The sequence below is a fragment of the Rhipicephalus microplus genome, chromosome 8, assembly GCF_043290135.1.
Source record: "Rhipicephalus microplus isolate Deutch F79 chromosome 8, USDA_Rmic, whole genome shotgun sequence".
NCBI lineage: Eukaryota > Metazoa > Arthropoda > Arachnida > Ixodida > Ixodidae > Rhipicephalus > Rhipicephalus microplus.
Genome location: NC_134707.1, coordinates 61,940,996 through 61,955,423, shown reverse-complemented (window position 1 = coordinate 61,955,423; position 14,428 = coordinate 61,940,996). Strand labels below are relative to the sequence as shown.

Sequence of the window (14,428 nt, the reverse complement as noted above, 5' to 3'; positions counted from 1 at the left end):
TGAAGCTGGCGAAACGGCCGCGAGCACGCTATGAGTTAGCATGTAGTGATGTTTTACAAGACACGCATGTCATGATTACCTTGTTTGGACGTTCCATTTACCTTCGTCATCTATTCACGTCACGTAACACCAAATTTGGCATTTGTGAAGTTAGCGAAACGGCTGCGACCGCGCTATGAACGTAGCATGTCGTCATGTTTTACATAACATCCATATCCTGATTATCATGTTTGGACGTGTCGTTTACCTTCGTCGTCCATGCACGTCACGTAACAGCAGATTTGGTGCATGTGAAGCTAGCGAAAAGACCGCGAGCGCATCATGAGCGTGGCACGCAGTCATGTTCTTACATGACACGCATGCGATGATTTCCACATGAGGGCCTGTAAATTACGTTCGCCATGCAGTCACGTCGTACCATACTAGATTTACGATATTACATGTGAACGAAACGACTGCATGAATAACAAGACCATGACATGTAAACCTCGACATTCATGACATACATGTCATGATTTTCGTGCTAAGACTGTAGTCAGTCATGCCCATCATACAGTCATGTTATGCCATACCAAATGTGGTATATATCCCGTTATCCAAATGGCGAGAAGAGCTAAAAGTCGTAGGAAGCTAAATAGATAGTTAGACAGATAGGGTCAAACTCGCCGAAGTTCGCTAAAAAATTCTTCGCATTAAGATATGAAAGATCCTGGTTTATAAACACCTCTCGGACATTACATCACAGTCCTTAAGCGCGTGGATGTACGGCTGCTTGTAATTTTTTTTATCAGAATGACGCCCCTTCCAGCTAAATCCATTATCAGACACGTGACCAGCGGCCGAGTAAGCACGTGCATTAAAGTCCTTGCGGCGAGGCATTGCGTTGCAATCCACCGCCAACGCTCGAACGAAGCTGAGCCTGTCGCCGCACTCCTGAAAAAAAAAAAGTATGTTCAAACGCCCCATCGGCCGGGAAGCTTTTTAACCTCAGGCTCGACATCCGACTAGCGGAAGGTGAACGCAAGCTTCTTCACTTCATCCTTCCAGGTCGCATCATCGCCGCGCGCAGGAGAAACGACCGACGTGTCCGTCACAACATCAAGTACACCGAGGGTTCCGTCTAGCCATAGGCCAACACTCCACGCAACATTCAGCTTCCACAGGCGCCTTCAGGGTCACTAGCAGCCATGGCGTACGTGGAAATGCTGTGCTCACACCTTTCAAGGGTGCCGCAACACGAACTGCGATGCTTGGACAACGACGGCTTCACCGACCTTCCAAAGCTCGCCGACAAGTCTGTACCAGAAGCAGTCAGCGCGGTTCGCGCCCATCTGGAATCCATAGCCACTCTGCGCGACCGTCTGGACAGCGCGGCCCACCTATTCACCTGCATGGCCGGCCTTGGCGTCATAGGGTCCTGGGTTCTCTATCGCGCTGACCGTAGGGAGGACCCCACTGATATCGTTGGCGACATAGTGAAAAAAATGCGGCAGAGACGCGTCCACGGCGTGTTCGCCAAGGCGACGGAAAACGTCTGTTGCACCTGCCTGCTCGTTCCCGAAGAAGAGAGAGGCAGGGACTTCAGGCCTTACTTGTTCGTCGACTGGTACACAAAGCCCTGCGTAGCCATACACGAGACTCCCGACATACATTCCCCGTTACTCGAAACCGTCCTCCGACAGACGCTGGGAAATCCGCCACGAAGCTACCGTTGCGGCGTTTATCGAGACCTGAGGTCGCTGTATGCTGGCGTCCTCCAATTGTTCCCGTGATGCAGCTGCCCATTCTCTCCCATGCCGTCCATGGGCAACGCGGTGAACTGTCCCTCCTTTTCGGCCACCGACTTTTTACCGTAAGTCATTTTTGCGGGCTATTCTCTATGTATGGAGTAGTTGCTCTGCCGAGAGAATTTGGGCCCGTAATGCGTGTAGCCAACGTCACGAACAGGTCTGCTTTCGCGAATAGTAATTGAGTAGATGTGGCTGAACACGCTCATTTTAATTATACCGTTATTGATGTAGCGTTCCTTGGACAATCCTGAATTTAGCGTATAATTATCAAGCACGAAAAATTATGTGATGCGGTTTCCTTGATTTATACACTTCCGCTTAATTGAACGTAACGCTCAAAACAAAATGCTCATTGAACAGTCATTGCTAAACATCTCTGCTGAACGTGGTTCCGCTGCGATTAACGTCGGGACACACAGCGATGCTTGCAATCCCGACATGTCTTTATCTGCGCCCTTGAATTTAACACTGCTAATTTCCGTAACGTCTATTACCAGTAGCGATTTCCTTGGATTCATAACTGCCGTAGCCGGTTTATTGCGTTATCCACCGTGAATAACTATTTCATTTCTGAAACAATTCTTCATTGGTTGTCTCTCTTTCCAGCATCAAGACGATGTCATTTGACGGACCAAAATTTTTCATGAACTGTGCAGTTTGCCGAAACCATTTGACGACTTCCAAATAACCACGCATCCCCATCGGACAGTGCAGCAACGAAAATCTTGATAAGTACCACACCTGTTAATGCTGTAGTGACAGCTGTGTTGAACAGTATTTTACTCAATGTTTCATTTTTAACCTGAATTTCCACTTTTAGTTTCATGCATTAAATTTCTTGCTGCGCTTTTCTTCGAAAGCCCGTTTTGTGTGTCTGCGAGCACCGCCTGGAAGAGGGCATTATCCTAAGCCTACCGTTCCCCATCAGTTGTCACCTGCGTAGTGGGACATCTTAATCTTAGCTGATTGACGAGGCCTCGCAGAATGGCTTAATGCTGTCTATGTACATGTTCCTTCATAACTGTGACCAAGGCGATGAGAAAGGGACTTCGCACTTCGTGTCTAATGAAACATGTCGGGTCTTATGCAAGCCGACACATCCTGGTATCGACAAGTCGAATAAAGGAACATTTATATGCACCCATGCTTTTTGGTATATTTGCTTCGCACCTGTGTCTCTTGTGGCCAACCAAATTCAAGCGTTGTTGATATTTCTACTCTTCAACATACGCCATCAACCCCCCCGAGCATGCGTGTCATTCCTCAACAAGTTTTACGACGCTTCGCAGTTTCCTAGCGCGGGTGACAGCGCAAGGTCTACGTAGTTGCATCTGTTCTAGCAGGACAGCCGGAACATCATATGCCGGAAACAGTGGGCCTTGCAAACAGTGGAACGCCACGAATTATTTTCTTTTGAAATAAATAAACTTTCTTAGTGCGCAGAGCGTTTCAGAAAAAAGTCACATGGGACAAAGCGCACACTTGCAACCACTTTATTGCACAGATGGCGGCCGTATATATAAAGCCAAGACGGCGATAAGAACCACAAAAACGAAAAAATTATGGCGCATGTGCCAGAACATCCTAATATACGAATCTCGAAGATACGTTTTAACTGACAAGATACTTGTACTAATTGTCCGAATGGGGCACTTACACACTCGGTTACTGCCTTGCGAATCAAAAACGCTTCATTTCCCGTACCCTATTGTCAATCTTGCCATCACTTCGCATTCATCAAGCATCAGGATGCACTAACCATGGGCACAGTCACAGTCGCTATCCAGGTGGCTGCTCACTGATCTGCGCTTGAGATCCGCGTACTCCTTAAGGAGATAGATAGTTCAGACACGCAGCGCCCCATCTGACCGATGTAGTACCGGCCACATGATAAAGCAAATCGACATACAACACCTACATTACATTCTACGAACATTTTTGCAAGCTTCTTATGATACCCTATTCCTGAAGATCCTTCGTTTTTCATAAGTTTGTATAGAAACCCTGGATGGTTTTTGCTGTGAAAACAACCTTCACTCTAGTTTTTTTGTTCAAAGAATTCTTTTTAGGCAGTGTGAACGTTTGTGCATATAAAGTATGGCAGAAACTTTCGAGTTTGGTTGTTCCTGAATTGTGTGCTTCATAATCTTTCCCTGCTTTATTTAATTCAGAAGTGACTCTTCTGTGCCTGAGAGCAATTGACAAGGAAAGCCTGCTTTCTTACGTTAATATGGCTGCCGAAGCTGCTCTCAACCTGGTGATGACAGGACCTTGACACCGATGCCATCTCGCGTGCTTTCGCAATTCCTCGTTCAACAAGCTTGGAATGCGCTCAACTAAAATGTATCGGGGCTTTCTGGTTCTGGCAGAAACATAACCTCTAGATCTAAAAACCTAAGTTTGTTATTCTTGGGGAACTCCGCCGTCAGCATGCAGATTAGTTATGTTATCAGAAATGATGCTCAACTCTCATCGGTGTCCTGCCGTCTGTCACACTGTTTCGCACTATAGATGACTAAGAAATCATTAGCATAGAGGAATACCTTAGCGGTATTTGTCTCAGCAAGCCTCGCTGTATGCGTTTGTCGTAACGAGCTAATAAAATACCACTGAGTACTGGAGCTAATCATGACCCAATGCGCATGCCCTGTATTTGAGTGTATCATTTGTCGTTTCTTGTGATGAACGACGACAGCGAATAAAAGTTCAGAAGTTCAAGAAAGCTGTCTACGTTAGTTCCACAATGTCTACAAAAAATTCTTCCCCCCACAGCGTTGGATGCAGACTTCGCCTCCTCGCACAAAATGTCCTGAGGTAGGGAATAAAATAAGTCTTCAACGTCTACCGAAAACGCACAAGCACTTTGAGGGCACTCATCCCCTAGAAAGTTTAAAACGTCCTGAGGATTTCTTACGAGGAACGTATCTTCAATGGTCAAGGCATTTGCAGATGTCGTCCGACAAGTTTCTGCCTAGAGTCATAATTCGAAACAGACATAACTCCTTGTGGGTTTGGCCGTGAAGGAGGCCGTGAAGGGTTGGCCTTGTCCTCCCGGACAGGGCCAACCTAATGAGCCCCCCGCTTGGTTCATACAGCCTCTCACCTTCTCGTTTTGCTTTTGCCGGAGTTACTTTCCGCAGTTCTCTGAAGTTCCCTTATCGAGCCGCTGCCACCTTTTCTTCGTACAGTGGTTCGGGAACCAGGGCGAATCCTCCTTCCTCGTCAGACTGGAGCAAATTGATGTCCGCTTTTTTAGGAGCAGACACGACATGCCGAATTCCTGAAGTTTCTTCTCTCGCGGGTTCCTTGGGCAGACGCTTGACTCCTTGTTGGATGCAGCTCTCCGTTTCATCAGCCCCAGTTCTCCCAAAGGCTTGTCCGGCAAGACTGACCAACTCAGTTTTATCAAGCCTTGGGTGGACGCAGTTCTTAGGACCGAGTTCCAGAAGGCCATCTTTGGGTATCCTCTTATTTCCAAGGAGGAAAACGTTCTACCCCGAAGCGGGTGCTTTCGGTTTTTCTCCTTGGTAGCCTTATCTCCGCGGAACGCCAATAGAACTCGGCTGTTTGCGAGGAATTGCACAGATCCTACAGAAACACTTTCTTGGCTTTGTCCATTTGTCTCACGCATGCGCACTGACGGGACAAGGAAGGCTTCGCTCGCTTTAGCAGCAGTCGCTTTCAACGCGAAATCCTTGAATCAAAGAGGTTACCGCAGTCATTAATGTGTCTGGTAGTAGCCTTCGCGTACACTGGTGCGCTGCTTGCGTTAACTGCGCTTCGCACTCATCTCGGAGGCCACGCAGAAAGGAACGCGTGGTTCAGATCTGCTCCGCCAGGTGCCGCAACGGTCCCGACAGATCGCAATCTTTCAATAAACTTCGTCCGGTACATTTCATATTCATTTGCCAGCGCACTGTTGGTACATGGCCACGTGGTGCGCCACATTCCGATCGAAGTATTCGCCTCGCTTGAAGCCGTTAGTATCACCGCCAAGAGTGTTGCCGAAAACTTCGTGTACTTCACTGGAATACCCCTCTCGTGGTTTGTGGAGTGCAACACACGGAGACGAAGTCTAGAATGTGAAGCAGTACACGTCGTGGGCCCGTAGTCGGGCTGTCGTTTTCCGGAACCAACGAGCACGCGGGAACTTTCTTTGGTTATAGCCAGCGAGTCGGTGGCGACGTACTTCGCATCCATCTCCAGCAAGAAGCGGTCCAAAAGCGCGTCCTGAGCAACACACTTGGCGTTGGGGACGCCACAGAGAATCCAGGGACCGATCACCGTCTCGAACATAAAGACAAGTATTAATCGCGCAAACGCACTCCAGACGCACCTTTATGTCCCACATTACAGCGATACTCGTGCGCATTGTGGAGATGGCGTCCGGAACGGACATTGCGGTGATATTCCAAGATGAAAAAAGAACTGCCACCGTTCTATCAGTACAGTTAATTCGTTTGAACGCTGGATATAGCGCTGAGCAGAGCGTGTCCAAATCTACCACAGTTATCAGAAATAACGGAAAAGTACGTAGAAGAAAAGTTCGACTTCTGAGTAGGATTAGGATTAGAATTAGGATATTGTAGGTAGTCGGTGGATCTACCCTTCCGAAATTCGCAGGTAATTGCCCTATGCTATTATTTGCTAATTGTAGCTAATGTCCTTTTGTTCGTTTGTTTTTTAACTAAGCAAGGGCAGGATTTGAAATGGTCGCGCGTAGCTCGACGCAAACCGAACTGTTGAACCAGACGTAAATATTATCTATTTCGCAGCGAAATTTGTTATGAGATCATATACTAGACTGAAGACATTATCCAAAAAATCCAAAGAATGAGAAATCAAAAACAAAAAACAAACATGAAAATATTTACTATTACATTAACGATAACTTGATTTTCGGAGCCGACCTGGCAGCTGAGTTTGACAAACACAATTAATTTAGGATGTGCGTCTCATAATTATTCAACAAATAGAACCTACGTATCAACGTTTTTTTTTCGAGAATCCGTAAAATTGGGCACTATGTTGAAGTACGTTTAGTGGCTTGAATGAAATTTCACACCGGTCGTATCGAATACATCTCAGTGGGAATGTCCCAAAACGGAGCCACAAAAATTTAGCAGAGTTTATCTGGTTAAACTTAAACCTAGCTTCGCAAACAAAATAGCTAGTAGTCTTTTTCTAATTACTACCTAGTTACGACATGATAGAAAATAATGTTCAATAGATACCGATTCTTCGCTGAACAAACGAAGGCAGGAAAGCCATCTCGCACTTGGAGTGATTTTGTCGTCTTCTCTTCCTCGTATTCTTGTGGCACGTATTAGTGCATCGCGCCACCGTCAAATAACGGATAATCGAGCACCACTGAAACAAGAGCGGTGTACTTTGTCGATATTATAACTACATAAAAAAAGGACGTCAGCCATTGTCACTCGATCAAAGCAGCTTGACAGCGAAGCTAGAACGATGGTGAGTTTCGCTTCGGTACAAAAAGCATCACCATCACCGCATTTTCATTTCACTAAAAGAAAAGCACAATTATCATCATCTCGAGAATCGGCATTCACACACTGAGCGGCGTTCACACTGAGCATTCCGGCCGCCGAAAGTGCTCCGAATCCGGTTCGGCGGCGGCGAGATCCGCCGAAAGGGCCCTCTCCGCGCCGTTCGTTCTCGAACCAATTTTTGCGGCGTCTGCCACCGAATCGGTCACCGCGGACCAATAGGAGCGCTAGTCAAGGAATTTTAAAAAATGGCGGCCAAGCCCTACTCACTTGTTATGCTGCAGTGTACGTAACTGAATGTTGAAACCAACGGGAGTTTAACCTACTCTGTGCCTACTTCGCCTCCGTATTTCGTGAAAGAGGTGACCGAGCTTGCTGTTGGCGTGACCGAGCTTGTTGCGGTCTTGCAGAGCAGAACGAACCCACCAACGCCACTGGCGTCAGTGGTTTTTCTGCTCTTCGTGAATTACAAGACAGCCACTTGCCGGCAAAGTAAGCAGTCCTGTGTTTTCTTGCTTCTTGCGTACGAGAATTGTCGAAGTATACACCACCGGATAGCGTAGTAGCGTTTGCGAGACGCGACAACAGCCGGGTGACAGCGCATCCATCCCGCGTTCGGCCCGTAGTAGATGGCATATTCGGCGGCGCGGGGCGCGTCCAGTGCGAACGACGCTGTGTTTCGGCGGCAGGGGAATTTCGGTCGCTGTAGAAAGCGGATGTTTCAGTGTGAATTAGTTCCCGCGACCTGCACCACGGACGACAGTGGCACGGCGAAGACACAACTACTGCAAAAAATAATAATAAACATTGATTGATTTGTGGGGTTTAACGTCCCAAAACCATTACTTGATTATGAGAGACGCCGTAGTGGAGGGCTTCGGAAATTTTGACCACCTGGGGTTCTTTAACGTGCACCCAAATCTGAGTACACGGGCCTACAACATTTCCGCCTCCATCGGAAATGCAGCCGCCACAGCCGGGATTTGATCCCGCGACCTGCGGGTCAGCAGCCGAGTACCTTAGCCACTAGACCACCGTGGCGGGGCAAAAAATAATAATAAACAAACAAAAGGAAAGAAAGCACACGGACGCAGGGACGCAGTCCAAGTACCACCTTTTCGCATCTTTCCATCCCATATTCATCATATACAAGTACCGCCATCCAGCGTGGATTTCAAGTACTAAACGAGAGGTTGTTTCTACAATGACGACGACGACACGGAACATACGAACCGACGGCGTAAGGAGTTTCGCCTCTAAAAAAAAAATCGTGGTCGGTGATTCATGGATACACAAAATTAAAAGCTAAGTAAACATGCTGAAACTTACCGTGAAATCCTTAGGCAGACGCTGTAGACTCTAAACGGCTGCACTTTGTGAAAGAAAAAAAAAAAGCGCGCTTGGGAACGAATGCGTGGTGGAAGCTGTCGCTACTCCAGAAAGGAGAAAATACACCGTTGCGACAGCGGCCGGCCGCGGCTACCCACGGCTTGCGCAATACTACCGCGCGCCCACCTGTGTTCTTGCGCGCCATGGCTGTAGAGCAGCGCCGCTGCACAACTTCCGAAAGGGTATGTAGTGCGTTTAAAATTTTAATGCTGCCACAACGAAATCGCTGTGGTACGGACTGTTGTAAACTGTAGAATATCACCACCGTGACCAAGCGCCAATCCTGTGAACGGCACTATTTTTTAGGCCCTTTCACAAAACTCTGGTTGGAGACGGGTTGGGAGTTGTTTAAGGCACGCAACAGAATGCGCCGGCCACGGTACCTCTGCGGCTGCTGTTTCGTCGGCCGGACTTGTAAATGGTATTCTCTAACAGTGTACGGACGGCACAACTCTTTGAACCGGCAGTCTAGGCGGCGAATCTCCGCGGCCGACGAGGATAGTATTGCCCCAAGCAACCACTGACTCCTCAGAGGTGGAACCCTTCGTCTGCGTACTTTTCTGTTATTCCCGATGGCTGCCGTAGACTTGGACAGGTTGTGCTCGACGCTGTCCAGTGTCCAAGCGGGCGAACTGTATTGCCTGGACGGTGACATTTCACTTCCCATCCCGAAGATCACCGGAATGTCCGTTCCCGAAGCCATCGCCGCAATCCGCTCGAGCATCGCTCTCATGTCGGACGTGAAGGAGCGTCTGGAGTGCATTTGCGCGATTTATACCTGTCTTATGTCCAACAGGGCGATCGGTTCCTGGATTCTCTATCACGCCCCCGACGTCCAGGAGGCACTTTTGGACCGCTTCTTGGTGACGATGGATGCGAAGCACGTCCTCACCGACTCGCTGGCCATAACCGAAGAACGAATTCACGCGTGCTCGTTGGTTCCGGAGAGCGAAAGCCCGACTACGGGCCACGACGTGTACTGCTTCACATTCTGGACTTCGTCTCCGTGCGTCGCACTCTACAAACCACGAGAGGGGTATTCCAGCGAAGTGCATAACGTTCTCGGCAACACTCTCGGCGGTGATCCTAAGGACTTCGAGCGAGGCGAATACTTCGACCAGGATGTGGCGCACAACGTGGCCATGAGCTTGGCACCGTCTAGCCGAACTTCGTAGGACGTCGGAGAACGATGATCTTTGCTTGGTTTCCCGCAGACACCTTTTGTACCGGCCGACACCGACTTACTGCACGGTAAGAAAAAAAAAAGCCGCGTATCTGCGCGTTTCGCGGCAAATGTAATCGAAAAACGATAGTCTTCTGTGTGGAGGCGCTGTGTGAGATATGGAGACGCAGAAGTAATGTCGACAAACAGGAGATCGTACAGAACCTGGAGCTTTTGGCAAATGGCTGAACCGTGTAGTCCACAGGGTGCGTTTTCGTGCAGAGCGTCACTTTTTCATCGCACCGTAAGAAACACGTAATTCGTGTAAGGTATAGAATTACTTAGGTTTTTTAGAATTAAGTATCTCTGTATTCCCAAGTCAAGAAACACACCACCTAATACTTGCGTATTGAGATTACTTGCGTAACCTTTGTTTTGTTTTTTCATCGTCAATGTTCACAAGTATGAACACTGCCACCAGATAAAGATGACTGGGTCATACGGAAGTGCTAAAACTGGGGCTGAATTGAGTGGTATACAGACGCAGACCGAAATTTCTGCGTTCAAGTATCCTAACAAAGACTGCCGTCTTTAAAAAAATCGTACCGTCTCTTGAGCACTTGCCAAAGATGGCGGAAACGGCGTGAGCCATTCTCTTTTCGCTCTGTTGCATTGGTCTCTCCTGAAACCTTTCAACACCATACGTAGTGTCGAATGCTTCAGGTTTGACAGGAATTGAAAGCCTTCTGTCCCTAAGGTGGCCTTGTAGTGTGACCACTTTTTGACCGACCAACCGACGATGTCATGTGGTGAGGTCATCCCGTGACGTCACAATTTCTAGCCATCGGTGATGTCATTGACTTACGATTATGTCCACATCATTTGTGTCAATGCCGCTGACAGTCAGCTCCCGCATTTGACGAGGCATGTAATGCTTTCTCCTTAACAAAAACATTGGTGAGATCTGGAAAACGTGTGATCTATTCGTCCAGGTTGTCGGGATGCTGACACCCCCTATAATGTGGTTTGCGCCGCTTGGCGCACTTGTCTCGTCCCAAAACCGCAATTCGGGCTACAACAACCGGGCGATAGATAGCGTTGTGTTCTCGTTGAGTACCATATCGTCATCATCATTATGGGGTAGCGCCGGCAGTGACCCCTGGCAGAAGCAAGCCTTGGTGGCGGGCGAGAGTTGAGCTAGTCTCTTTTGCGCGTGGCGGTTGCCGCGAACGGTTGTCTCTAGCGTGGGTCTCCGGTGCTCGTCACCGTGGGTCGCGCGCCGGGGGAACTTGTGGTAAGTCGAGCGTTGGCGACGCCGCCTTGGGTGTGTTATTGTGTTTGGCATGGAGTGTATAGTAATATTGTGTGCGGATGTTCAAGCGTGTTAATTACGATTGATATATAGATTCGGCGGACGATATCGTTGTTCGAAAAGTATCTATATAAATGTGTGTTTGTTGTTTGGTTTGTACCGACCATGTCTGCTATGACCTTTCACTCCAAGAGCGTGGTGTGGCGTAGCACTCGCCAATTCGAGACCACACAAGGTGTAGGTGATGACAAGCGTGTTCGCAACAAAAATCTATTTTGTCGATAAGCAAGTCATGTTGAAGTTTGTGGGAGCCACATTTCATGTGCAATACTTTCTTTAACGCAGTAAGAGAAATTCGTAAGCAGATTTGTGCGTTTGAAATGTGCGCATCTCTCAGCTGAAGTTCTAAATTGTGAATAATTGCATTCGCGTCACTCAAGAAAACAGGCTGTGTTGCGATGAAAATGCAGCAGTTGCTACCCTTAAAAGGTTGCTTGCTAACTAAGTAGCAATATATATATATATATATATATATATATATATATATATATATATATATATATATATATATATATATATATATATATATATATATATTGATTTCCCCGAAGAACACCACAGTTACCGCAATGAACACCACAAGAAATATTGTGTTACCCTTTAGCGATGTTTGCCGACTTGCTGCTCCAACCACTCTTCGACGAGAGTATATTGACCCCCCAAAAACGTTCCCGTTACTACTTAAAGGGACAAATACACAGGGCTCGTCAAATGATTCATTTTTCTTAGCGTGTACGTCTTCAAATGGAATGGCGGTACCTTCGGTGTTTTGATTAATGCGCTATGCATTGTCTTACCTTGTGTTGAACACAGATAGCACGCAAAAAAATATTATTTCACGAGAATGACTAGGGCAAAAAAAAAACGGAGCATACGAGAAAAGCACACAAAGGGCATTTTTCTTGCGCCAAGCAATTTTCGTGAATATGCACCAACTAGGCCCTCAAAGTTTACGATTTATTTTGTTCGTTTCACGCGACTGGCAACATTGCTAACTTTAGAATTCATTCCTTGCTTTGTTATGCTTTCCAGGCCGAAGACTGTCCCTTGAGAAACCAATGGGAAACTGCATCGACCAGAGCTACGATTCCCTCCTCTCGGGCCGGAAAACGTTGTTAGTAGCTTAAGGGCTGTGCTGAATCATCACCTTCTGCGTGCCTTACTTAGCACTTTGACTCAACTGCCTAAAAAATATTTGTGGTGCTTTTAAACTAACCAGCAAACCCTACGATCACTTCTTTTGTTTTTACCGCGTGTACAACATGTTTTTACTGCCTGTAACCTTCAGAAGCACCTGAAAGCTATACTTTGTGTGCTCTTTTGCTTCATAAGTGTGTTACATGGCTTGTCATACGTGACCGAAATTTCAGAACGGGTGCTCTCCACTTACATTGTGGCCCATTGCGTCCACCATTAGACGGATCGCCAGAACTGTCACCAATATTACTTTGAATCGGCTGAAATGTTTTTAAAAAGGAGCCGAATAAAACGAATTTTATCGATACGGTAATGCGTTGTGGTGTTCCTTCTCTTTGTGCACCGTAAAGCAGCACGGTTAGGTTTTCGAGTGCTGCGTTTTTCTTGTCATTAAATCGCTGACGGCCGGCGCCAGCATAGCTCCCGTAAGATTCAATACACCGGGAATGTTCCTTATTCTTGAGCTGTTTTCCCACACTGCTGAACATAATGAAGCTTGTGCTCACTACAGCTGCCCACACTGCACGTCTCATTACGCTGCTTCAGGCTTGCACTCTCGATCTTTTTGTTTATTAGACTAAATTACATGATGAGTATTTTAGTAGGCGTTTCTAAGGCTGTGATTAGCCTGCACATTTGCCTGTGTTGCACCTTCGTCACTAGACAACACTTCGGAGTGAGAGAGAAGAAGAGACAGAATTCATTTACAGAAAGGTAAAGAGGTAGGCCTGAGCAGTGTCTTTGACCGTTTGGGCATAGTAAAGATGTGTACGAATATAACAAGCAAAGTTCGCTGGATGAGCCGAATATTCTATTGCATGCGTGTGTGTGTGTGCGCGTGTGTGTGTGTGTGTTTCTTTAGATGTTATCGGAACGTGCGAAGGTTTACTATAAATGTTATTCTCTGGCGCGAGTATATCTTAGCACACGATTGTTCAGCCTGTAGTATGCTTTAAACCAGACCTTCGAACTGCGTCTGGCTGCTTTTTTCCATTAAAACGAGCATCTGCCTATTGAAATGTATCGTAGTGATTGACTCCGGCAAAGATCTGTTCCAGCGGGTACAAGTATAACCATCGCTGAAGCATTCATTCCGCCGCAGAGCCAACTTAAAAACACTCGCGGCAGAGATTCCTGCCCAAAATCTCACAGAGCGCCAAAGCCTTGAGAAACACCGCGACACGTTTTTCTGTATGCAGACATTATTCATCGTATAGAAGCGGCCAGAAATGATATTGTGATAGTAGCAGCGCTTAGTTTTTAAATCATGTCAGCGCTATAAGCGCCCCAAAAAATTTGGTGGGGGATGAGGGCGTTGGACGAAAAATTTTGGGGAGGGGGTTGACCCCATCCCCCTTGGCTACGCCACTGCAAGCGCTGTAGGCGCCACTTTTACGCATGCATAATCGAAGATTCCAGTGCTGTCGCTGGCAGTGAATCTTGTTGTGGCCTAGCAACCAATGTTGTATTTGCATTGCATTTGAGAATACGGATACTGGTATTGTTGGCTACTTGACATGTCTCTGAGTTGTCTTGTTTATGTTATTATGTACACTTTAGTGATTCGCCTGCTGATTTGATTGATTGATTGATATGTGGGGTTTAACGTCCCAAACCACCATTTGATTATGAGAGACGCCGTAGTGGAGGGCTCCGGAAATTTTGACCACCTGGGGTTCTTTAACGTGCACCCAAATCTGAGTACACGGGCCTACAACATTTCCGCCTACAACATTTCAGCCGGGAATCGAACCCGCAACCTGCGGGTCAGCAGCCGAGTACCTTAGCCACTAGACCACCACGGCGGGGCGTTTGGCACGAATATCGCATGCTTAAAAAATGCTTGTAGTAGTACTGTACAACACCCTGTGTTTTGGAGTGTTAGTTTCTTTTTTATGTAACAGTAAGCCTGCATCACTGCATACATTATTTATTTTATTTATAAAATACTGCAGGCCCAAACAGGGGCCCTAACAGGAAGAGCAAAAGGAGACAAACAAAGCAAGGC

General features: G+C 47.1%; 3 protein-coding genes across 3 annotated transcripts in view; 2 read left to right on the top strand and 1 right to left on the bottom strand.

Moving 5' to 3' along the window:
- Window positions 1-14,428, bottom strand: part of LOC142769089 (uncharacterized) — a 146,566-nt gene that overhangs the window by 17,273 nt on the left and 114,865 nt on the right. The gene's annotated exons all lie outside the window — the stretch shown is intronic.
- The window catches only part of LOC119164514 (uncharacterized), a 232,378-nt gene that overhangs the window by 161,078 nt on the left and 56,872 nt on the right, over window positions 1-14,428 (top strand). The gene's annotated exons all lie outside the window — the stretch shown is intronic.
- Window positions 898-2,930, top strand: LOC142769090 (uncharacterized). The gene is made up of 2 exons (XM_075871977.1): window positions 898-1,852; window positions 2,397-2,930. The coding sequence occupies exon 1, from the start codon at window positions 1,188-1,190 to the stop codon at window positions 1,770-1,772; it is 585 nt and encodes a 194-aa protein (XP_075728092.1). The 5' UTR covers window positions 898-1,187; the 3' UTR covers window positions 1,773-1,852; window positions 2,397-2,930.

Excerpts from the sequence above, each read along its gene's own strand:
- LOC142769090 (XM_075871977.1), top strand. The coding sequence starts at position 1,188 with ATGGCGTACGTGGAAATGCTGTGCTCACACCTTTCAAGGGTGCCGCAA.